Here is a 26,109-nt window from a genome sequence, read left to right as displayed (position 1 = left end):
TTTTATATTACTTGGAATTATCGTGCACCTTACATTTTTTTCCTTAATTCTCCTGAAGACTGCGTTGTTTCGACTTGAGTTGACAAAGCTATCTAAACATATTCAAATATTTCAAACTCGTGCACTTGAATTTTACACTTGTACAGGTAAAGCCAGGTCAGGGAACACTAATGAAAACGGTTTTCATTGAGAACTCTGACTCATTCGAAATTTTACTACAATTTATCATCCCATAACATTAAGGAAAAGGAATCATTATGTCAAATGTTTGTGTATGTATGTTTGCGTCATCTTGTGATAATATTGGGTTTTTCAATACAAACAAATGCAACCGTTTATGGTTTTACCGTTGTATAAAAATACTTTTATAAATATATTCTATAAATGAATATTGACCAATTAAAAGTTACGTAAACGTTGTGTGCTCATTGTAATTTATTATTGTAAACGCTGAAAATCCATTTATGTATAAAATACGTCATTAAGGAGGATATTAACTACTAACTTAATATGTGCTTTACACTTGTGGTAGAACAGTCATTAATTTTTGCTATAACGGCATGCTTAAATATTATAATTTCCTGAACATAAACTGACGGGTGCCATAATGAATAATAGCGCTAGTACTTAGAGTCTAGTATGTACCGTAAAAATAATAGGGTTGGTTTACCAAAGTATCTTTAATAAATACTATATTTTCATTAAGGAATTACATCTTTTCATATAAAATTTTAAAGATCCAAAAGTTATGGCTGTTTTTCAAGTTATGTTACTTAGAAGCTGAGTGCAGACAGATAATTCAATTTCGGTTGTTTTCAATTTAGAAATAGGTGTTTTGTTTGCAATAATAACTATAAAATATCATATGCTATTAAAATGAGCTTTTATCAAAAATCCTTGAATCCATTAATTTCCGTTCAGTGAATTAAAAGGTATCTTCGATAATGAAAGAAGTTTCATTTTTTCTTTCAATCCTGTGTATCTAGTTCATTGTGTGAATGAAATAAAATGACAGTATTTATTAATGTAATAAGTATATTTTATTCATAACCTTAGATTGACTAGCAGTAAGAAAGAAAACGTCGGTGATAATCCAATGCATCGTAAAAGCATTTTTTAAATCACAAAATTCTCATACGCTGTATTGCAGTAACACCGACAAAAAACTCAATGTCTTTTTAAAGCATGCTACAAAATTGAAAATAAATGAAAATAATAATTTATTTATTTTCATGTCTTAGTATAATTTGAGTCAATGTCATGTCATTTATCATTTATCAATATAAATCCTTAAATATCATACAATACTGTGCTTAAGCCATTTGCTACATTCAACATTTTTAATTGCAATAATATTGATCTAAGTATTTTACATCATTTCATGTCTTGTTCAGATTCAGGATTTCAACGCCCCAAGTTCTCCAAAAATGAACATTTTATATAAAAATACACTTTAGCTGAATATTGTAGAATATAAGTAATTTCATTTTTTCATCAACAGTTTTTTTCTATCTTACAAGATTTTGTTCTACCTAGTTAGATATTATTTCTAATAAAATAGAGATCTATCCAATCATTCGGGAAATACATGTTATTAAAATGTTCTTCTAGACTACACTTAGATTAGTTGCCTTTTCATAAAAATGTTACGTTAACGTGTAGCTATTCTCTTTTTATAGGTTTATAGTGACATGAACAACAAATAGGTAAGTCCGCTTTGAATTTAGCGGGTTCAGAGCTTCCATCTTCGGCGTGAACTAGAAACTCCCACACACCGTATGTCTGTTTGCAAGATGTTTGCAAATCTACTGGAGCTTGAAACGGTTCGAAGCACGAGCTGCCAATTTCGCTGTAAAAGTATAAAATTAAGCGTCACAAATTTATAAACCAACTTATATGAATATTTTATTTCATCTCGCGCCTGTTCCACCTGAAGGCGTTGGTAGAAGTATTTAAACTACAACCGTGTTTAATTATCAATATATTAGGTACTAGCGGACCCGACAGACATTGTCCTGTCTACACGTCTTTAATTTGTAAAAATTAATTAAAAAAACATTGTCCAGCGGATAAAATTTTGAATGTAAACCATTCTCAGATCCCCTTGAACACACACAAAAAATTTCATCAAAATCGGTCCAGTCGTTTAAGAGAAGTTCAGTGACATACACACTTACAGAAGAATTATATATATAAAGATTATCTATTTATCTTTTCTACCCGGCTGGCCCACCTTCGTCGCGGTACCGTATAGTACAAAATATCCCGTTGATTAGATTCCCGTGAGAATTTTGGTCGCATCGATCCTACAAACCTCGCACCAACAATTACAAATATATTAGAAAAAGAGAGATTTTTTTTAAAGCTTTTTTTTATAAATGGCAAAGCAACCTTTCCTTTAATACCGGGCTACTACATGCTACTGTAGTCGTATATGCTCCACCGTCTTGCAGGCATCTTGATGTTCACAACCCTTGCCCAACAGTGGAATTGTCACGGGTTTAAAAAAATAAGAACTCACTTGCAAGTTTCAAGTCGAACCATCTGCAAAAAGTTTTTTTCTGGAGCTTGCACCACTGTCCGCCATACACCCTGCTTATTGCTCACTTTATACAAAGGCTCGTACTGAAATTGACAAAAGGTACAGTTAAAGATTTGAAATTATTTCTGTAACTAAACGATTTATTTACGAAAGGGGGAAAACATTTATTTCAATATTTGCTTTACACGGTGTATGGAAGTTCCTAGCAATTGTGTATACATTTTAGATAAAATAAGGAACGAATTTATTGGAATATCAATAAAAACCAATAAAATGCTGTGAAATATATATTTCTGAATACATTATATAATATATATTTACTGATTTCTGATTGTCATTCTATTTATTTGCAAATTTAAGCTGACAAATATTCATAGATATGCGATTTTTACCAGACAGGGTTTGAGCAGTTACCGATAAATGTTTATATTATGTTATCAAATGGATAGTTTATCAAACTGTTTCATAAAAAAAAAACAATTTATTTATTTATATACAACAATAATCGATAAATATGTTATCAAAATAACCACTTTATAACAGATTGATAAACTCACTGGACCACCAGCAACCACTATCAGTATCATAGTAACGAGTTCTATAATTATGCAAGTAGAGGAAAACATTGTGATGACCTTGCTTGTCTAGTTCCGTTTGTTCCGCATTAATGCTATATAACCACATATGAATCCAAAGGTATACTGTTATTAATCATACTCGCAATTATTGTCCTTGACCTATGATTGTTTACAAACGAGTTATTCCAAGAGTTTCACTGATTGATTCCTTGAAGAATTAAGCTGTAGCTCGATTCTCTAATACTATCGACAACCGGCTAGTCATCGAGAAAATTTGTATGAACATCTGATCAGCGCCTCTGACGGGCGTCATAGAAACTATTTTGACAGTACATTTTAAATGTCAAACTCTCGATACTCGATGGTACCGACATTTATTTATGTTGTATAATTATTTTACAATTGATATTAAATGTGAAAGCAAATAATGCATTTTCATAATTTGTGTTAACGTATTATTATTATTATTCAACATGTTATTTTAATAATATGTGTCTATGTTTCGATCAATGGCATTTTGAGTATCGTAAGTGAAACTGGTTAGTTTTGGATCTGGTTTTAACAGCTTCATATAAAATCGAATTCCGGGTAGCCAATAATCGAGTCTCAGAAAATTCATTTTACTGGTTATTAAAATACCGTATATCACGTTGTTTCGATAGCAGGTAATATTACAAAAGTATACACAAAAATTATATATGGACATACCTATATAATGGACGAATCCGAAATTACTGGTTTGGGTACCACGCGGGTCTACAATATGATCCTCTTTTTATTAGTTGAATTTATTTACCAAACTTAGTCACCTATTGTTTTGAATTACCTAATTACAAACGATCCCTGGGATTGGATCGGCCAATGCCTACATATTCTCATGAATTATCTGGCGTTTTTATTTCAAAATATTAAAAAATATTTACCGTGACGGTTACTTCACAGTTATCCACTTCATCGGGATCTCCTTGTCGGTCATCTGTCATTATGTAAGTCGGTTGGTATATCGGCTCCTGAAATCACAGAAATATACTAATTTTAATCTATTAAGTTCAATGACTTTTTATTTCACTAAGGCGCCAGCCTTCCTGATTTTATGAAGCCTATAAACGAAAGTGTTTGTGATTGTGGTAAAAAATAATATATTTAAAATATTTTTTTGTAGTCAGACGCAACACTGATTGAAGTCTGAACTTAAGTACGTTATTTAACAAATATAAGGTACTTACTTTATATTTTCCTTCGAACATCTTATTAAATAGCTCCTGTGGATAGTCATCAGGCTTTACTGTGCAGTAGGTCAGGCCCGCGCAGGGATCAGTTTTGTTTGGAGTTCCGTATCGTGTGCTCAAGTCTTGTATTGGTCCGGGGAATACGATTTTCGTGTAATCATCATCTGAAATCATAGAAACATGTTGTTTCAGTAAAATAACTCTTTAACGACATAGACGACCAGAACACAGATCTTTTTCTGAATCCAGAGACTTTTGGTCTTTCTGGTCGACGTCACTCTGACCAAGCTAGAGTCCTTAATTTCCTTCAAGATTTGTTTAAAAAGTAAGAGATAATTATTTCTCATACACACATAATTAAAAAAGGATTGTTTTTCTAATTACTATTCTCCGCAGAAAGATAAACTTGAAATCACACTGCAATTTTACGAATTAATCAGAGAGACCCATCTTTCAACAACGGCTACTGTTCGTGATGCAATCTCATGACATTAATTTAGAAAACACTGCTATTTATTTCGATGAAGTCATAATAATATGCACTCATATGAACATGGCAACATTAAATTCATGACAAAAGATTTACGGGAGTATATTTGTTACTAACGTTGCACTGAACGAAGGATTGAATTAATTTGCACAGGTTATCAGGGTCAGATCTTTATTGTTTATATGCGCAGTTGTATAACTGCAACTCAGTTCATTAGCAATAATCCTAGTACGAGATATCATAGAATAAACATTATGTAAGCATATTATTATGCAATCAATTAATGCAGTATATTATAGGATTAAGTTCTAATTTTAATGTTATAAATTCTAAATCGAAAAAATTGAGATAAACAAGACTTGCTTACCCTTTTTAGTAACAGCTGCGATTGAAAGCTGAAAACTGCACAATGCGATCTGTAACATTAAATAAAAACGAATTGATTATGGTTATCTTGTATCTTAAGACACAGTAGTGATATTTAACGTGAAAAATGTTCTTTTAAGTATTTATTTTACCAAAAATTATAGTAGAAGCTGTTTGTCACTAGATTACTGAGGCACTAATTTTACATTAGGACGTTTTACCTAGTGATCGTGGGAATATACTCGTACAATAAGTATGTACAATAACACTTATCTCTAATTGACAAGTTATATCTCTTTGTAGTTAAAGACAAGGAAAAATTGGACTAAAACTATTGTTTATATTTGCAATATGAATATTTGTCTTATTTTAACATATTCTAAGATGCCATCTGGCAAGATCAAACAATTATATTATTTGATTAAGACGCTCATTACTTAGCGACGTGTTCACACTTCACTTCCTTAATTATACTTAGTTGTTCCCATGTGAATGTTCCAAAGGAGAACTGATTGTTTTTTTTATTTGAGTCGACTTTGACCAGACGGTCTAAACCGGTCGACTAGGTAAAAAGAAGCATAGGTATAATAATTACACATAGGGAAAAATTACTTCATTTTCTAAATTTTTCAAAACTTAACAACTTGATACTGTACATACCTCTAAGAATAGTAGGCGCTTAACATAGTTTATAAGATACAAACAGACGGTAAATATTAAAGTATTTTAAGCGTAATTTGCAAATGGCATATTAAAAATCAGTAACGATAAAAGAAAAACTCCGTTTTGAATGTGTAGATGTATGTGTGCAAGTATGTATGCGAAGTTTCTAAGTGTCAGTTCGTTACAAAGACGTTGCATGCACTTGTTATCGTCGTTGCCATCAAATCGTGAGTTTCACAAGATAACTATTTTCTCAAGTCGTAATGTTGTCTCCGTCATTTAAAATTACTATATATATTCCTTACCTTGTTAACTATAGCTTTAAATGTTTAAAACAGGCTACTTAAATTGCCGTCTCTGATAATCATATGTATTTCGATGACTAATTTCAACAGAAGGTAAACTTGGTAGTGTAACCTTTGAACGTGTTTTTAAGAACAGAATGGAAGTTTAGTAATGGAACTCATCCTGACTAGAACACACTTACCGGATAACAGGACATGAAGGAAACCGTTTTGTTGTAAGCGAAGCCACATGTAGAAATGGGTCTTGAACTTATATTCACTCAGACAATCTTACCTACCACAATTACTACAATAATTTGTCGAGGAAAAAAGCCAGATAAAAATAGTGACGCTTAACGTCATTATTTTGCCATGGTCACCAAAATACGTCACATTATTGATTATTTGGTTCGTGCAAAGAAGGCAGAAACCGCAGATAAAAACTACAGTAGGAGCAAATGAACCAATGAGGAAATAAACTGTGTGGTGAATGGCGACATAATATGTATGCCATCAAAAACATTCTGTAAAAACCTCAAGTCTCGCCGTAAAAAGTTGTGAGATCTATATAATACCAAGTCGATTAATCTATTTAGTCTCTACTTAAAGGACCTTCTGTCTTAAGTTATTACGTATGTTATTATCATGCCAATTTAAAAAAAATACCTCTAAAACAAATAGACCGACCTGGCCATCGCATGATTTGATTATTAGTATGTATCACACTACACAGCACGACGAGAAGTTAATGCTCCTGAAATGTTAATGGCGAATTTGTGTTTTCTTGCGATGACCAAGTCGATCTATTTGTTTTAAAGGTATTTTTTTAAAATTGGCATGATAATAACATACGTAATAACTTAAGACAGAAGGTCCTTTAAGTAGAGACTAAATAGATTAATCGACTTGGTATTATATAGATCTCACAACTTTTTACGGCGAGACTTGAGGTTTTTACAGAATGTTTTTGATGGCATCTCACTTCTTTTTGTAGAGCGAATAGAGCAAACATAAGTCCAATTTGTATGGAAAGCCGTATTTTTTTCATAATTCAACATATTTTCCTATGGGAATGTTGTTCAGTTTCATGGGCTAAACACCCTTACCCACCCTATACCCCCTCTCGTTATGTCTCATATAGTAGATACATATTTAAACCTATTTATTTTATTCTCTACAGAAATAATAATTTAATTCATTAACTGCAAATGTAACCTTGTAATCTTATACATTTATATGGGATTACAAAGTTATTGTTGCAGTTAGTGTATTTAGAAAACTTGACCGAAATTAGAAAATATTGAATTTTTCCCATGATTAAGACACTAAACCCTATTTGTATTCTAAATTTTAAGCTTCTAAGTCTGCTAGAAGTACCTTAGACTTTTGATGATCGGTGAGTCAGTGAGTCAGTGAATCAGTGAGTGACAAAATTCAAAATTTTAACAAGTTGTCATTCTTAAACTACTGGTTCAAATTGACTGAAATTTTAAACATACCGTGTTTATACAATGACTGATTAGTTGCTGAAAATCCAGGCTTCTTGTTTTATCCACAACGAAATTATAGGGGTGTCAAAAATAGCCCGAATTGCTTCGAGAAAAGGATGTTACGGCCGTGCCGCTTTTTTTTTGCTCGACTTGCGGGGGCACTTCCGTGCCCCCAGATTAATATATGGGTTACCGAAATACATTACCTAGAAAAGTTAATAAAGTCAAAGGATAGCAAGTTATGTACTGTTGAATCACGGGTAATTTATATATTAGGTCGGGGAAAAAGTCTTTTCGCATTATAGTATGTATGAACTTGTAATAAAATCTTGCCTTCAGGAATTACAAATGAGTACACGGTTCATGAGGTTTCTTTCAGTGAGCTCATGAGATACCCAAATATCGAGTATTTTTGTGTAGAGAAAAGATTTAATTACAAGTTCATACTTACTATAATGCGAAAAGACTTTTTCCGCGACCTAATATAACGGACGACTAAGATTATTATAGATACAATTTGCTCTCGAAGTCGCTGAACATATTCAATCTTTCGAAACGATACTTTCTGACACATGCGTATTATTCCATCCAAATAACATTTTACCTTGATTGAAACGTTTGGTTACAACGAATTCCACCTGATTTTGTTCAAGCCAAGGAGAAATATAGAGTTGTTAAGCGACTTTTGTAGCAGATTGTACCTTCTTACGAAACAATTACTTGCGAGATAACAACTTTATTGCGGATTTACTTCTGAAATTGTAAAGATGATATAATTCAGGAACAGTCTTACGGCTAATTTGTTATGTGCTTGTCATAGAATCCACAGTTATGCGATAAACATGTACCACGTGCATTTAATTTAATATTCACTATTACCAAGTATCTTGCATAGAATTCATGCGAACGATACTCCAACGTGTACGAGCTTAGTGTAGACACAGCTCAGCCAATAAAGGATTCTTGCCATATTCCGGCTCTCGTCTTGATCTCGAAGGAATGCTGTTCATTACACTTGAAACATTTGTTTTGCTCGCGACCGTTATGATAATGTCTGTGCTTTAGCAGCGCAGATGCTTTGGAGTTTAGTTTGTACTTTACTTTTGTACTATGAATACGATTTAATATTATTCAGTGCCTAAAATATGCAACAACAAACTTATCTATACGGCCCGTCCCGGCTTTGCACGGGTGGGAATTATTTTTTTCTTGCAATTAAAAAAACCTATATTCATCAGTGATAATGTAGCATTAAAATAGTGAATGAATTGTTTAATCGATCCAGTACTTTTTAAGCCAATTTGTTATAAACATACAAATATTTCTTCTTTATAATATTAGTAAAGATCATCTTAAATAACTATGTTAATAAAGCCTGTAATTGTACACATGACTTTCTAAGCGTTATTAGAGAAAATCGATGAGCTGCTTTCAGACAGTAGTTAGACATTATAAAATCTTAGAACAATGACATCATTATAACGATGTAACTATTTACTTTTGTAAGTCTATAATTATCAGTCAAAATCAATACAATCATAGTTATAAGGAAAGGAAAAATATATTTGTTTTTATATAGATACCTACAGTTATATAGGCTTAGGCTATAGGCTAATATTGTTGCTTGCGTACTGTCAAAATAATAAAGCTTACCAAAAGGTAAGTTTTATTATTTTGATTACTTTATACAGCATTTTTTAAGGCAATCTGTCTATTGCATTAGGTAGATTAATATTTGTATGTAGCCAATCTGTCAAACTAGGACTTAGGTAAAATTATTAATCAAACATTTGATATAAAACAGTTTTAAAAAAGCGAATAAATGTAGATATTTATATTTAAAAAAAAATAATGTCACCGCCGTTTTCGTCTTATATCAGCTACCTAGGCTATTTCCGGGGAATAAGTTACTGATGTTTAAAGTTCACTTGTATTAATCAACCTCAATTTTCTGAATCACTTTTTGTTGACTTTATGTTGTGTCTCGTGATTTTTTCTTCACGCATACGGACAGAATTTCGTTCAAGTTGTCTGTGGAATAAGGACAATATCTTTAAACTATAAAATGAATAGAAATAAAATCAACATAAGTTTATTTATACTATATTTATACACTAAGTATATATGTAAACTTGTCTAAATGCATTGTTGTAACATTCGTTTTTTATTCATCTGAAGAAAAAAAGTTGGAAGACGTTAAAAAAACTTAAACGTCTAGGGACGACGTGTAAGAATGTTTGGTTAAATAAAAAGTAATGGTTTATTGAAAGTTGTTTTTGCTCACGATATTATAACTAGACAACAGAAAACACATTGTGGTAAGCATAGATTCTAAAGTCAAGTAGTAAAACTAGTTTGAAACTAACAAAAACATAACAGTTATAATTCTTAAAAATGACACACATTCGTCGCAATAAGTACTTAATGGACCATTTAATTAATAATAATATATAGGTATGTATAAATAATTAGGAAAAATACTTTGTTGAAACTATTGTCAAAATTGTAAAACAAAAAATCCGACTTAATAAATATCCTTTTACTAAGAAAGTTATTTCTATGAAATTAATCTAAGAACCAGATTACGATCTAAACAAGTTTTTTAAATGAATTGGCAGGCAAATTGTGTTTCTACTGTAGTCAGTAATAAGCAATAAGTTACTCGCAAAGCCTAGAGGAGTGAACAATAAAAAAAGTAAACATCACCAGTATTTGTTTGGTGAGAATCGTCAAACTACTTTATACATTTTCAGATACCCATCATTAGTTATTACCATAATCTTAGATGCGTAAAGAATTCTCAGTTTCGCAGTGAAGCAAACATCTGAGATTTAATATCACCGTCTGAGCGGAGTAGATTATTACAGGATTTATCCTGAAATAATTGCCCGCTCTTGAACGGATATTGTTTGTTTGTTTACAATATCCATTCAATTTCGTTGATATCATTATAATTATCTTTTAAAAGTAATGGATTATTACCGAACAAAATAATAAAAATATTTTATTAAGCTTGATCGTTATGTAATGCCTTTTGCCAACATGCCTTTTGTTATGAAATCCTCAGTGATCTTTAGCTCAAGTTCTTGAGCAGTATGACGATAGCGACAAGTGACATTATATGTTAGTGTTACCGTCTTAATTACATAGAAACAAGCAAAGCTAGTTCGCTTATGTATCTTAGGTAAACAGAAATTATTTCCGCACACACATACTCTCGTCTCGACACGTTGGTACCGTAAAGATGCATTTTTTTTAAATTAAGTAAAACCGTTGGTTAGTTGTGGAAATGGAAATTCCAAGAGTAGTTTCAAAATTTTAATATCTTAAATTTGTCCAAAAAGATAAAAAACTAGTTTGATGAATTTAGTAGCTAGTTTACGTAAAATTTTCTGTCCAAGGTAATCGAAAAACATACAACACTTAAGGTAAACTTACAAACAGTATTTTTCATGACTGTACTTACAAATACAAAGCGAATTCCCACAAACATTCTGCCACCACGAACAAGTTCACAGTAAACACGTGTGTCCTTCACTTCGTCTTAACACAGACAACGACCGACTACGACTTTAAACGGCTTACAACTGACGACACTACACAGAAAGTATATTTATATGCGGATTCCGACATCATTGTCAGATACAATGTAGACGATTACTAGTCTGACGCTTTGACGTTTTTGACCGTGAAAATGTAGTACATCTCTTGTTATATTCGTGACATGGATTGTATTTTTATCTTATTAGTTTCATAAATAGTTTCGGTAGGTATTTGACATAAAAATGTAAGTACGTAAATCAAAATTTAACACATATACGTACATTAATGAAATGCGATTACTATGGGTCGTATTATTTGTGCACCCTTTTTGCAACGAGTCATAAAACTCTACAATTCGATATAATAATATGTATTCTATCCATTATTGTTATGTCTCATCTGCTCTCAACGGGACTTTTAAACGTCGACACGTCGAGACCCGCGTCCCCAGTTAGAATCTTACCATTTTTCTTGCGTATGACCGCACTGGTAATGTTTGTCATACGCTTATTTGCAAATCTACTTAACTTATATTGTAGATATTGTAATTGATATAAATCAAAATAATAATAAGATAGGACAGAATAGGAAATTTGAGAAATAGTTAATTCAATATATATTTTACCCATTTTCTTTTTAATTTAGCTAGAAAATCTATATAAAAATTAAATAGCAATCGAATCGAATATAATGAAGAAAGTCATGACAACTTTCATTATTCTGGGATTCCTTTATTTATTCGCGAACACTGTTTATCTAAAGTAATCAAACTATATATGTAAAATCTTCTTACTCGTCATTCACTCATTCATTATGGAATCTCCGGGAATCCCAGCAGTTGAATAATGACGTAAGTTCACGTGAATGAACGCTGTAAAATTACACGCATATAATATTTAAAATAATAACAGCGGATATTGGACGCCACACCAAACAACCTTACCAAATTGTAATTATATACAGGTGTAAATTTTGATGAGTAGTGTTTCCGGACTTCCTAATTTCGTTGAATCACAATAAGGCAAACTACCTAATAGACCAAATAATGTTTTGGACGATGCGCGACAGTAACGACGCAATTCGTTGATGTCTTTTTATCAGTACGAATACTTTGTGTTGATAACAGTATTTAATACACTTATTTCAAAGTTTCTTAAGCATCAGAAATGAAAATCACGGTGTAGTAACACAATCTTTTTACAGTATGCATATTTTAATTTAAGATTTATGCATTTTTTGCTATACTTTAAGCCGCAAGGGCTCGTCATTATGACGTCAAAGCCCGCCTTGTCACTGCTAGTTTCCGGAATGTATTTCAGTAGGTAGAAAAAATGACGTTCATTCGACATGAGTCGGCAACTTTGTCAACCAGGCCACTCTGTGGTTCCACTTACCGGTGATCCTTGACTAAGGCTTATGTACTAAAAGTATACATTTCAATATAACTAAAAATAGATCAATTTTAATCAGTTGCCTCTTAACTAATAAACCAAAAGTATTTGGCTATATTTATTGATATACTGATTAAACCATAGGTATGAAAAGTGTTGTATCTTAAAAGTTTTCTTTATTTCGACCATAACTTTAAAAAGGATCTTGTGTATCACAGTATATCTATTATCCGAGGCAAAGTGATGAATTTCTGTAATCTTATTTTGCTTTTTATTTAAATCACAGCGACCTCATCTAAAGTTTAGGCGCGCGGAGGAAATAAAAGTCGATAACGATCATATTTGCAATCTAGAGGTAGTAGGTACTTACGAAGACCTATGACGCATACTGGAAGTTTATATATAAGTTTGCCCTATTAATATTCCAAACTTGTTCTCAAAATATAAACATGTAAATATTACGAGTACCTTGGTAATATATTAGGATAGTTGTGAAAAGAAAGGATAAAGTGAATAATAACTAATGCTCAATTGAATATAAATTGAATTTATTGTTATCAAATAAAACTAAAGTTTAGAAATAAGTCCTTATATTGAACAAATAATAACATATTAAGCTTATGTATCTAATTATATTGTATTTATTATTTGGCTGAGATTTAGCTATATTTTTACACTACAATTTATTATTTCTGTCTATGATTACAATGATATTTTAAACAATTATAGCGACACATTTATAGAGGAAATTAATGATTTTGCTTATTAGTGTTAAACTGTGTTTCAGACGATTATTTCTTATTCTAATGCTTAGAATCTTATCGACGAAGAACTAGTAAGAGACTAAGTAGTACAAAGTATTATCTTGAGCAAATTTCAATTATTTTGGGCGAATTCAGAACCAAAGGACTACACAGACAAGTCAGGACCCCACTCTATCTACTCATTATGATATGACAATATTATATTTACGTATTGTTCCAGTAATTTACTGGTTTTAACAACCATTTTCTTACTTGCCCCCTTCTGGATCCGCCAGTCGTTAGTGTTGCATAAATCTTCATTACTGTATCAATCTTGCAGTTATTTACGTTTTAAATTAATCATCCTTGTTGTATTTGCAGACGCAGCAGACAGGGATACCAGTCTTAGTTTGAGCTCGTTCCATATGCCATTTGCCGTTGCTGTCAGGCTTAGAACTTAGGACCAGAAAGTCGTACCTCATGTATTGGTTCTTACAATAGGGCTTGTATTCGTCCAGAGTAAAAGTTAGAAAATGTTTCGTCTTTGTTGTGGGACCTTCTTTGCTGCAATTCGAATATAATTCAGATGTAGTATTGTGTAAATATTATAATCAGTGCATTAATGAGAAACATCTTATTTCATCTACAAACAAACAAGAAACATCAAATCCTTTGATGTTATCATAAAAAAAAATGTTTAAAATAATTGGACGGCTAAATGCCAATTGAGTATGAAATTGCAAAGCAAAACTCATATTGACATTGCGGTATAGTATTAACTTTGATATTATACGATTGTAAAGTGTTAACATTCATATAATATTGTGACAACTTCCCATAATAATATTGTCAACATGTTTTTGGCCGACGGATGTTAAGTTAATTATTTCGTAAACTAAAAGCAAATAAACTAAACAGGAAAATGTCCGAACTAAGCGCAAAAGCGTCTGTTACTTTAAAATAGCAAACTTTATTTAAGTAATATTGCGGGGAATTTAAGAGGCGCAGTAAAATGGAGACTATTAGATACTTACTCGCACCAGTTGACGCTGTAGCGTTGTTGGAACCTGTTATTTAACTGCACAACCACTCTGTCCTTCCCGGCCTCATCAACAATGTAGTAAATAGGTTTATTCTGAAATAAAATAATAATATAATAAATAAATTATGAAACTACAATATGTAATAACAGTGAAAGCCCAGAAGTGTGCCTTACGCTAATGGTCTTGGCTTTGTACCCGAAGTGTGTCTTTAGCAATGATTATCTTGAATAAGAAATAGTTTGTTATTACTTGTTTTACGGTGAAGGAAAACAGCGTAACGCAAGTTTGAGTATTCTTTAAAACAGTTTTTGGAGAAATGGCAATGAAAAATGCACCAGGTATCTAAACCGGACGTGGCCAGAGTGATTCAAAAATTAGCTCAAGACTTGCCTAGTCTTGCTCAGCCGTAGGGAGTTTATTTTACTATTTATGATCTGTTGGTAGTTTAAGTTAGAATGAAAATGTTTATGTGATATAACTCAACTCATTTGTTTACTTGAAATATTGACTAACTTACAGTTGATTGCGAGAGACAGTCAGGTTCATCAATTGGAGACCCTTGTCGGTCTGAAAATTGAATTTTGCCAACATCATCTTCATGAGCAACTTCCTGAAAACAATAATACACACGCCATAAGTTGGTAGAAATTTTATTTGTTTCTTGATTGTTTATAATTGCTTCTGTATTGCTTTTGCTATTTTTGTACCACAAGTTAATTAGAAATCATCCTGTAATAAATTATTTATTGAACATTTAAATAATTGTTCGTACAGATTTCTTCTTTAAATTGCAACCCAAAACAAATGAAGTTATTCAGCACGTAGTCCTGAACCAATTTATTTCTTTTTTTGAGTACACATAAAAATTTGTTCAGCATTGTGAGTTGATATTTAATATTGGTGTTATTCTTAGGTATATAATTTAAGTTTATTTAAATTATATTATTTTAGTTACGTATTAAATCAAGTGTTTAGATCAATGCTTACCAAGCGGTTCATGTCCTTTAGAAGTTCTTCAACGATATCAATTGGGTACTCTGCGTTGTCGAAACAAAATTCACGACCTTCACTTTTGCATGATTCAGGCATTTTAACTGTAAAAAATATTATTAAATTATCTGTTATCTATTTTAGTACTTATTAGGTTAGGCATTATTTTAGTGATAGTCAATTATGTATGTATTTACTACAATATTGGTTATATTAGGTCGAGGAAAAAGTCTTTTCTCATCTATGAACTTGTAATAAAATCTTTTCTCTACACAAAAAAGCTCGGTATTTAGGTACCTCTCAAGCTCACTGAAAGAAATCTAATGAAGCTTGTACTCATTTGTGATTCTTGAAGCCAAAGAGATTTTATTACAAGTTCATACATACTATAATGCGAAAAGACTTTTTCCCCGACCTAATATATTTAATAGGATTTATATACAATAAATGAACACAATAAAGGCGATATTATTTATTTCATAAATAATTATTATTATAACAGTATTGGAATGCAGTACGCATTAGGTACTGGGTCACTAGACTTGACTTGATAGTCTGTACCTATACATGTATTACTACATTACTTAAGGAGGAAAACCTGCCCCTGCCTTTTAAACTTACCAGCCACAGAGTTGGCCAGTTCCAGCTATAAACAACAGGAATTTTTAAACATTCAGGATTAATAAAATTGGACTCTATTATTTGTAGCAATCTATATACAGGGTGTCCCAAAACTCAACGATAATCCGAGACAGGATGAAAGGCCAAGTCATACCGGTTCTAGGAAAAATAAAAAAAAAATTCCGTATCACTTAGTTCAGCAAAAATAGACACTTTTCAAAAAAGTTGAAATTCCACACCCTTGGTCGCATTTTCAAGTCCTGTGATCACCAATGTCACAATTTCGCTGTGTTTTTTTGAATTTCGTGATCTTCATTAAATATGCTATCACTCGTAAAACAAATTAATGCACAAAACATTGTTAATTTAATAAAAAAAGTTAAGTTTTAGTGAGTCATGGTTCTCGAAAATATCGTTAGTTAACTTTGACGCTTCATACTGAAAAAAAAATGTACTACACTACCCTTGGCAAGTTATTTCAAAAGTTGGCGCATTTAATCAAGATTTCAAAATGGTATAACACTTGCCACTTATCTTGCCATTAAAAATGTTATTTTTATTTGAACGAAGAGTATCCTCGCAGATGGATCAGACGCAGTGGTTTAATTTTATGGCATCCTTGTTCCCCCGATCTAAATCTAGTAGATATTTTTTACTGGGAATTCATAAAAGAAAAAGTCTATTCAAAATCAATACAAAATCTATCAGAACTTCGCCAGAAAATTGACACAGCGTCAGAAGAAATAAATGCAAATAATTTTCCTTGACTGGTGAAAAATCTTTTGTACGCCGTTGCAGAGTCTGTATTCGTGCCAGAGGAAAGCAATTATTTTTAGTAAAGACGTAATTGAGTCAGTCCATAACAAATATTTAATGTAATAAACATAATAGGTTATAATAATTAAAAAAAAAAACAATGAACGAACCATCGTTCTTATTTAATTATTCTCCTTAAACTAAAGTAATTCCAAATTGTTTTCCTCTGGCACGAATACAGGCTCTGCAACGCCTTACAAAAGACCTTTGCACCAGTCAATCAAAATTCCTTGCATTTATTTCCTCTGACGCTGTGTCAATTTTCTGACTAAGTTCTGATAGATTTTGTATTGATTTCGAATATTTTTTTTCTTTTATGCATTCCCAGTAAAAAATATCTACTGGATTTAGATCTAGTCCATTGAAATGTTACATGAGATTTACATTTATTAGAGGACGCAATTTTATTTTTGGAACATGTAGGGGGGGTCAATAGAAGCTTAACTTGAAGTTTGTGGGGTCGCCACTCTTGTCCCCCGGCCGCCATCTTGGAAAAGGGGGTGGAAACACTTTTTTCGCTATATCTCGGAAACTATGCGTCTTACAATAAAATTGTAAAAGCATAATTTGTAGCAAATTATTTTGTCTACAAATATGTTTCAAAACTTTTTGCCCTAAATTAACAATTAAAGAAGTTATAAGCAAAAAAGTGCAATTTTTTTTATAATTATTTTCTTTATTGCTCTATAACTTTTTTTAGCGACAGCCACGCGGATGGGTCTCTGAGGTTAAGTCACGCTTGCCGAGGTTGTTTTGTGGATGGGTGACCATCTTACACATATCGAGTTCCTCCCTGTTTCGGAAGGCACGTTAAATTGTGGGTCCCGGCTGTCATTTTCGAAGATATTTGACAGTCGTTAACAGTACTCAGAAGCTTGAAAGTCTGACAACCAGTCTTAACCAGGGGTATCGTTTTATATCCCAGGTAAATGGGTTGTGGATGTCAGATAGGCAGTCGCTCCAAGTAAAACACTGGTATTCAGCTGCATCTGGTGAGTCTGGAAGCCGACTCCAACATAGTTTGGAAAAAAGGCTAAGCTGATATGAATAAATTTAAAAAAATTAACTCAGACCAATCTTGTGGAGTATTTTTCGCGGAAAATTTTAGCGTATATTTTTTTTTTAATTTCATTAATTAGAAACTCAGTAACAGTGCTCCGAAATAGAACGAATTGGGAAAGAAAATTTTTGTAAAAAATATTTCACTATTTTGCTTATAACTTCTTTAATTGTTAATTTAGGACAAAAAGTTATTAGACATATTTGTAGGCAAAATAATTTGCTACACATTATGCTTTCACAATTTTATTGTAAGACGCATAGTTTCCGAGATATAGTGAAAAAAGTTTTTCTACCCCCTTTTCCAAGATGGCGGCCGGGGGACAAGAGTGGCGACCCCACAAACTTCAAGTTAAGCTTCTATTGACCCCCCCTACATGTTCCAAAAATAAAATTGCGTCCTCTAAGAAATGCAATATTCGGCCCTCAAATTGTAACATTTCAATGGACTAATCGGGAGAACGAGGAGGCCATAAAATTGTACCACTGCGTCCGATCCATTTGCGAGGATACTCTTCGTTCAAATAAAAATAACATTTTTAATGGCAAGATAAGTGGCAAGTGTTATACCATTTTGAAATCTTGATTAAATGCGCCAACTTTTGAAATAACTTGCCAAGGGTAGTGTAGTACATTTTTTTTCAGTATGAAGCGTCAAAGTTAACTAACGATATTTCCGAGAACCATGACTCACTAAAACTTAACTTTTTTTATTAAATTAACAATGTTTTGTGCATTAATTTGTTTTACGAGTGATAGCATATTTAATGAAGATCACGAAATTCAAAAAAACACAGCGAAATTGTGACATTGGTGATCACAGGACTTGAAAATGCGACCAAGGGTGTGGAATTTCAACTTTTTTGAAAAGTGTCTATTATTGCTGAACTAAGTGATACGGAATTTTTTTTTTATTTTTCCTAGAACCGGTATGACTTGGCCTTTCATCCTGTCTCGGATTATCGTTGAGTTTTGGGACACCCTGTATATATATAAAATGAAACCCGTTTGCCTTGGTCACGGCAGCACGCGTGAATGCCTGGACCGATTTTACTAATTATTTTTGTGTTGTATTTGTTATTATTAGGAGAAGGTTCTTACGGAAAAAAATATTAAGAAAATCTCTCAGAAATATTAAAAATAGACATTTAATTTTGCATATTTTAGGCGGTACGAAGTTCGCCGGGTCAGCTAGTAGGTAATAAAACAACTTACAAGTTCGGAGAGGCTGGACGGAGAGATTATCTTCGCATGTTACAGACTCATATAATGCAAGCTGAAACAAAAAACATATTTCAAATATTTCAGTAAAATAGTAAAATATTTCGAGAAACTCTTTTGCTATATTATTGATATAAACTCTTAAAGTAGGAAATTTTCCTTCTTTAGAATATTTCAACATGTTTTGGTTACCTGTTGACTCATTAACAAGTTTTATAAATTTTGATAAGTCATGCCATCCGTCAATTGGGTATTTTAGGATTAACGGGATTGTATATCCAAAACAAACATAACTTACCTACATCTTGGAATTAAGCATTTTGCATCTAAATTAAACATTCTAGTCTACCGCCACAGGAAAAAGGCGTAGTTTTATGTACATATGTATGTAGTAAATATTCTAAGAAACGTGTAAGTTTCTTTTATGACTGTTAATATGTATTGATTGGCCCAAAAACATCAAATGGACTCTCCATTTGATGTTTTCCACCATATCTAAGCAGGATAACAATTAATATAATTATGTTATTGGACTTCAATCATCGATTTATTAGAATTGTAACTCAATGTAGCATGACGGAGGTTAAATAAATGCAAAGAAAATTTTCAAACGGGAGATTATATTCAATGAATTTAAGTGTAATAAAACAATAGTCATAAATAAAAGAGGTCTCTAGGGACGAAGCCAAGAGTGTAAGCTTATTTCCATAATGTTTATTAGCAATGAAATGTTCCGGAATTACGTAAGTTCAATAATATTTTATAGGAAAATAAGTACACTAATTGACGGTTCTTTCCTTGCAAGAACAATTTATTTAAGACTATAATGCGTTTGTAATGTGGTAATAGTTTTGATCTGGGAATACTGTTTGTTTCATCTTTTTTGTCTCGAATCTCGGCGAAAAGCTTTAGACGCAAGTCTTCGCGAAACTATTTCCGGGTTTTCTGTAATTTACAACAATTCTAAAACTATAATAACTAATAAATACATAAATATTTTTATATGATTTGATATTAAAGAACAGTAAAGATAACGAAGCAAAGCAATAATGTTAAATATGACCAATCTTACTAAAGGACTAAAGATAGAGATCACTTTTTTTTTCAGCAATATGTTTTCTATGTTATTCTATCAAAATCTGGACTTCCTTTAATTGATAAATATTTAATCAAGCAGAAACTGTGTTTGCATATTTTACGTACTAATCACTCAATCAACTTATATATTTGGCAATTATATGGCTTGGTATGGCAGGTACTTAGTACTATAACCACTTACCAAGAACAGAGACACGATTAATTTATTCATGATGTTTTTATAAATTATTCTCCTGATACTTGAATACGATTTTGTAATCCACTCCTTTGCTATAGGTGAACAGGTGTTACAACGGACGCGCGTCAGTGAGAGCGATGGTATAAAAACGTACTGATTCAGAAATTGTCTTGAGGTGGTTTATATTGTTAGTATATTAACAATTTTCCTTGAAATATGACGTATTATAACGTAATCCAGACCATTAATAAGACGTAAATACCCTACGGTATCCTACATGACAAAGTGCATGAGAAGTGCATTCTACAACTTGCAGTAGGGTAGCGGTATTTAATTAAGATTTTTAAAATATTGATATTGTGTTTGGATAAATGAATCCTTAACCTGTACGCTATTTTTTAATTTTAGTATTGTTTCCCAATGTTCATATTGCAGACTAAAACATTAAATTGGTCACACATTGAAATCAATTAATTAAAATTATACACCTCATAATATGCCATTAACCATAAACTTTTTTGACGTTTAATGTATATTATATAAAAAATAATTGAAAATCTCAATATTATTAGTAAAACATTATACGTACATTTAATCAAATATATTGAAGCGTCCATGTATCGCAATTGTGAAATCGGTGACGTAGTCAAAAGTGTTAGATTAAAAATTGTTGAGCAATCTAAGATAAAACTTGTTTTACTGTTAACCAGTATAATTTTTAACAAGCATTTTATATTTGCAAATTATATTGTTATCAAATACAGTGAAGAAAAAAATAACTAAGATCTGCTTGAGGCTTGATTGATATAGACTTATGTTTAAAACAATTTAGCATTTAATTTTGTTGTAACACCTTTAGTAAGTCACAGACATTAATTCGATTGCGATAGTAAAGAGTCAACTCATCGTTAAATCCTGCAAAAATGTGAAAATTGGTATCGATTGAATTGTTTGTTTTTGATGTTTGTGCCCCAGATAGTACCTAAAATTAACTCTGAATAATATGTCAACGTAAGTGGATAACTTCCGTAGATAAATTCTAATTCGAACTCTTCTTTGATTCAATGATCCGAGTTTTTATCGTAAGGCTAACATTATTATATAGACTTATTTTTTTTATATAAAATTAGATTAAACACCCAAACAACTTTTTATATATCACGTAGTTAGTTTAAAATAGTGCAGCATTTTTTTTATATTATATACTATAGGTACTCTTTAAATAAACTCTAAGATAGTTTGAAACTAGATAAAGGTTTGTTAGTGTTAAAATCGTAAAATTCGGAGCTTAAATTAGAAGATCAAGAAATTAAGCAGGTGTGTGAATTTAATAAAAAATATAATACGATGGGCAGAATCTATTCACGTAATTATCAGAAAATATATCATTTACTTTAAATATTATCATGAAGAATAAATAAATCGTTCCGTAGATCTAAGTAATAAGTTTAAGAATAACTTTATTTCTCATAAACAAAAGCAACCGGAAAATATATTATATTAAGTATGTTTGTTATACTTACACGGATTGCGCCTTACAACCAGTAACCGTTAAACCACTCTACATAATGAATGATGAAATTTGTTTCAAGTTGATTTCAAAATCAAATATTGTTACTTTGCATTGTGCAATATTGCATTAAAGAAACATAACAAACTTTTTATTTGTTTCCTAGAAGTTACTAGAATTACGTCATAATTTAAATATAGAAAACTTATTGATAGTATGATAGGTGCTAAAACCGATATTAATAAAAGTATACGGTATGGTGACCATTCACAAACTATATTTAATATTGTGCAAACATATGGGTCCCTGACCTGCACTTGACTGTCACACTCAGGGGAGACCCGGCGCCCATGGGAAATTAACATAAAATTGCGCAATATGAACGGAGATTTCGATAGCGCAACTTAATTGTATTGTTGAAAGGTGGTAGGAAGTTAAGGTATCATCAACTATTATGTTAAAGAGGTCATAGAGCCGACACCAGTGCACTACCGATAACTCTCGTCTACCACCGTCGTAGCTTATTCTCTTTTGTATATCTATTATAGTCATAACTCTTAAACTCCTGTAAAAGTCTCCATCGCAATCAATTTTTCTTTGTAATTTTTCTTTTTGCATATTTTTTTTATAAAGTGTCAATGCTGATTCTCGCCTAGATATTATTATAGAAAAATTACAAAATTGTCATAATGTTTGTAATAATATTAGAAATCTACCAGTAACAATTATGATGTAAATCGACTGCTAAAACCCACGGGCATGACTCATACTGCCGTAAATTAGAATTATGGCAAAAACGTTGGTATTTTCATTTCCTCTAATATCGGTCAACATACGCATGATTACCGTTTCCCAAACGCAATTATATGGAGTCGGTGATGAGAAATAAGTACATACACAGATAATATTATTTTAATATCGCGCCATGCTTTTATGCAAGGAAACAGACACACAACAATAAAGTATTATATCATTGTGTGCCAGGATCAATATTTAGAAATGTTCTTGCGGTGCTCAAAAGTTGAACATTGATCACTTGTTCCAACGGTGAAGGAAAACATTGTGATGCCACCTTGCATGCCTGAGAAATCATTAGATCAGTTATTCTTGAAGTTATACAAAGCTCACAATCTGCACTTGGCCAGCGTGGTGGACTCAAAGCCTTACTCCTTCCTTATCGCGGGAGGAGACCCTTGCCCAGCAGTGGGACGTTAATGGATTAAATATTTTTATTTAAATTCATAATGCAAAAATAACACTTATATGCACAAAATAAAATTGTTTTCAATCATTGTAAATTATGGACTATAACAATACAATTTTTATATTAGGGTAAAACTCAGAAATTGGTTTATTATCTTGCTATTAATTTAAGCGTATAATTTGGTTTCCTCTAGACGGGTAAGCATAAAGCGATTTGAGCTGTGCGTCTTTGTACTTGTTGGCCCTGGAAGTAACACTTTAAACGAGGCTATTGATATGGTAGTCAGTTTATAATATATATAATAATAGTCGTTATTAGTCCAATTCAAAAAGTGTCAAGTCGTTCACCGACTCAACAAAGAGAAATGGTGGCCAGTGGATTATTACATACTATGGATAACAGAAATATTTAAGGAATGTATCCTTATTAACCCCTTATATTTATGAAATTACGTTAGAATTAAAAAATATTTGCACAATGCGTGTTAATAAAACGATTTTACCGCCCGATGTATGTGTTATTTTGAATAAAATTAGTAATTAGAACATAACCTAATGTATCTGTAGTGTGTAGATGTTGTACATGTACAAAAGTTTGCGAAATATTTAAGTAAATAATATATTTAATCATTTTGGTTAAAAATACTAATAAATACCTACTAACACAGGCAGCTTTTTGACTAGGATCACAGAATAAACTTGCAATATCTTAGGTAGAGAAATAAAAAGTTATTTATTTTTAGAAGGGTAATTATAAACCGCTTGTTAATAATTATAATTTAGGTACTAAAACGTTAATCATTGTGTGTTATTAATCTCTTATTTTAATATAATAAAGAACAGTGTAGACTTCGGTGGACATTTATTGTTGTAATTTTTAATGAAATATAAAACTTTGCAGCCGAAACAATGTACGGGAATAACAAAGTTTAAAATATATACCTTTGTAAACGACCAGGAAAATGTTGCGTATCAATGTGGTGGGTATATATAAAGCTCCTAACTTCTGAAGGTTCGTCGTCACTCATACAATCGTATTAAAGCGGAGAACATCTCTATATTTCATATCCTAATTAACGCTGAAACATTAATTACTTATAAAATGTTTTTTTGGAAGTTTATTTGTGTTACGGTAAATATATTTCACGATTTATAAAATGTATATTTTAAATAAAGTAGTTTGGTAAGAAAAAATTACAAATGAGATTATTTTTTGTTTCTAGCTTCGTTTTTATTTTGACTGAAATAAGATTTATGTAAGTTCATGCAATTTTCATTCTTTTTTGCAGTTGCTGGTGGTATTTTTAGGAACTAGTAATGCTGCTCCGTCCCCTGGTAAATATTATGTAGTCATATAGATCTCTTTTATTTCTACTTTATTTTCATTAACAATAGTTTAATCTTTACCCATAGAAATCTTTGAAAATTTGAGTTGCTATTTAGCTCGTTATAAGATCTAAGTATTTCTGCCAAAATAATTTCTAACCTAATTTCAGTATTTTTATTGAAGAAAATACTTTGCAGTACATAGTACAGTGCATACAAACCTCTCTAACTATCCTTGTTTTTGTTGAAACAAGATATCTATTTATGAGTCGATTTATACAACTTAGTAAATCCAATAGTTTTCTAAAATAAATAATTGGTTTTTGTAATTTTATTCAATTCTAGGTGCGATACAAAAATTGTTAAGAAAATAAGGTAAAAAGAAGCAAATTGTTTGTACGAAATATTACAGCCAGTAACAAGAATATTCTCTTCAGGTGGAGAGTCGGTTATTAGGATTCCTGAAGAATGCAAGGGGCAAACTTTTTGCAGCATCAAACCTGAGGGCTACGATCTCCTCGAGGATAGAATCAACAATGCGTTGCCTGAAGCTCTCAAAAATAAAGTTATACGAGCATAAGCAACCTTTTAACCTGCGGAATTTTCAGTGTTTGTCAGAAATTACTAATCCATGAATTAAAGTAATATAAAACAATTTTGTAATTTATTTTCTAGTCAATAGTAAAATTACACACCCTACTTACATGGTGATGCAAATGGGATAACGTTTCGTGGTTGAGTAGAGCAATGTTGGTTTGCTGTTTGGCGCTCAGATGTTTTTTTTATTATCTATACTCTAGGCCGAAGATGGCTATTACAGATTTTTAAGTTTCTGTGTTGGCATGGTTTTAGAAACAGACAGCAAAACAAACAAGCAATAAATTAAGTTCAATAGACTAGATAAAATCCTTCAATATCTTATGAATTGGAGAAATTTAAGAAGTAGGTAATATAAATAGTTAAGGTTTCTATGTATATTTTTTGTAATAAGTGTATTGTGTGTATAAACTAACACAATAAAATCCAAACAAAACGTAACTTTTTTTTGTTGAACACAAAATTTAAAAAATAATACATTGCAGTGATGGTTGTTTTAAATAAATTTTACATAGTTTTATATCTATACTAATATTATAAAGCGGAAGAGTTTGTTTGTTTGATTGTTTGTTTGTTTGTTTGTTTGAACGCGCTAATCTCAGGAACTACTGGTCCGATTCGAAAAAGTCTTTCAGTGTTAGTTAGCCCATTTATCGAAGAAGGTTATAGGCTATATATCATCACGCTACGACCAATAGGAGCAGAGTACCAGTAAAAAATGTTACAAAAACGGGAAAAAATTTCACCCATTCTCTCTTATGTGACGCAAGCGAAGTTGCGCGGGTCAGCTAGTTATAAATAAACACGGAGTTCAACGGGTGCTAGACATGCCCTGAGATACGTTTGATAGCTGCAATATTGACAACCAAAGGCTAGCTAAATTTTAAAAAACATCTTGTTTAGAATAAGTATTATAAGTTACCGTCGGACTCATTTAAAGTATAATAACTCCGTATTATTTTATATTTTTAACAAAAAAAATGGCATCCGTCTATAGAACCTTGGTTTGCTCTTAAAAAACTGCCAGGCACTAAATATACCTAAATAGCAAAATTAATTCCTGCAATTATAAAGTATTTTGAACATTTGTAAGTTACAACAAACAGATAAACATATTGGCTGATCAAA

The 26,109-nt window shown here is 31.6% G+C and overlaps 2 protein-coding genes across 2 annotated transcripts; both read right to left on the bottom strand.

The window, feature by feature from the left end:
* Positions 1 to 1,023: 1,023 nt before the first annotated feature.
* On the bottom strand, positions 1,024 to 11,307 carry LOC142973489 (uncharacterized). The gene is made up of 6 exons (XM_076115225.1): positions 11,109 to 11,307; positions 5,207 to 5,255; positions 4,347 to 4,513; positions 4,044 to 4,130; positions 2,522 to 2,625; positions 1,024 to 1,849 (listed from the first exon to the last, which is right to left on the bottom strand). The coding sequence occupies exons 1-6, from the start codon at positions 11,133 to 11,135 to the stop codon at positions 1,663 to 1,665; spliced, it is 621 nt and encodes a 206-aa protein (XP_075971340.1). The 5' UTR covers positions 11,136 to 11,307; the 3' UTR covers positions 1,024 to 1,662.
* Positions 11,308 to 13,113: 1,806 nt separating this feature from the next.
* Positions 13,114 to 20,481, bottom strand: LOC142973859 (uncharacterized). The gene is made up of 6 exons (XM_076115879.1): positions 20,349 to 20,481; positions 19,064 to 19,124; positions 15,350 to 15,456; positions 14,880 to 14,972; positions 14,354 to 14,454; positions 13,114 to 13,883 (listed from the first exon to the last, which is right to left on the bottom strand). The coding sequence occupies exons 1-6, from the start codon at positions 20,376 to 20,378 to the stop codon at positions 13,676 to 13,678; spliced, it is 600 nt and encodes a 199-aa protein (XP_075971994.1). The 5' UTR covers positions 20,379 to 20,481; the 3' UTR covers positions 13,114 to 13,675.
* Between the last annotated feature and the right edge of the window lie 5,628 nt (positions 20,482 to 26,109).

Source organism: Anticarsia gemmatalis, chromosome 6 (genome assembly GCF_050436995.1).
Source record: "Anticarsia gemmatalis isolate Benzon Research Colony breed Stoneville strain chromosome 6, ilAntGemm2 primary, whole genome shotgun sequence".
NCBI lineage: Eukaryota > Metazoa > Arthropoda > Insecta > Lepidoptera > Erebidae > Anticarsia > Anticarsia gemmatalis.
Note: the sequence above shows the minus strand (reverse complement) of the source record. Positions and strands in the feature narration are given on the sequence as shown.

Excerpts from the sequence above, each read along its gene's own strand:
- LOC142973489 (XM_076115225.1), bottom strand. The coding sequence starts at position 11,135 with ATGTTTGTGGGAATTCGCTTTGTATTT. Across the intron at positions 5,256-11,108 it reads TGGGAATTCGCTTTGTATTT|ATCGCATTGTGCAGTTTTCA; the intron begins GTAAGTACAGTC and ends TTAATGTTACAG. Across the intron at positions 4,131-4,346 it reads TGTTCGAAGGAAAATATAAA|GAGCCGATATACCAACCGAC; the intron begins GTAAGTACCTTA and ends CTGTGATTTCAG.
- LOC142973859 (XM_076115879.1), bottom strand. The coding sequence starts at position 20,378 with ATGAATAAATTAATCGTGTCTCTGTTCTTG. Across the intron at positions 15,457-19,063 it reads CGTCCAGCCTCTCCGAACTT|TTAAAATGCCTGAATCATGC; the intron begins GTAAGTTGTTTT and ends TATTTTTTACAG. Across the intron at positions 13,884-14,353 it reads TACAGCGTCAACTGGTGCGA|CAAAGAAGGTCCCACAACAA; the intron begins GTAAGTATCTAA and ends TTCGAATTGCAG.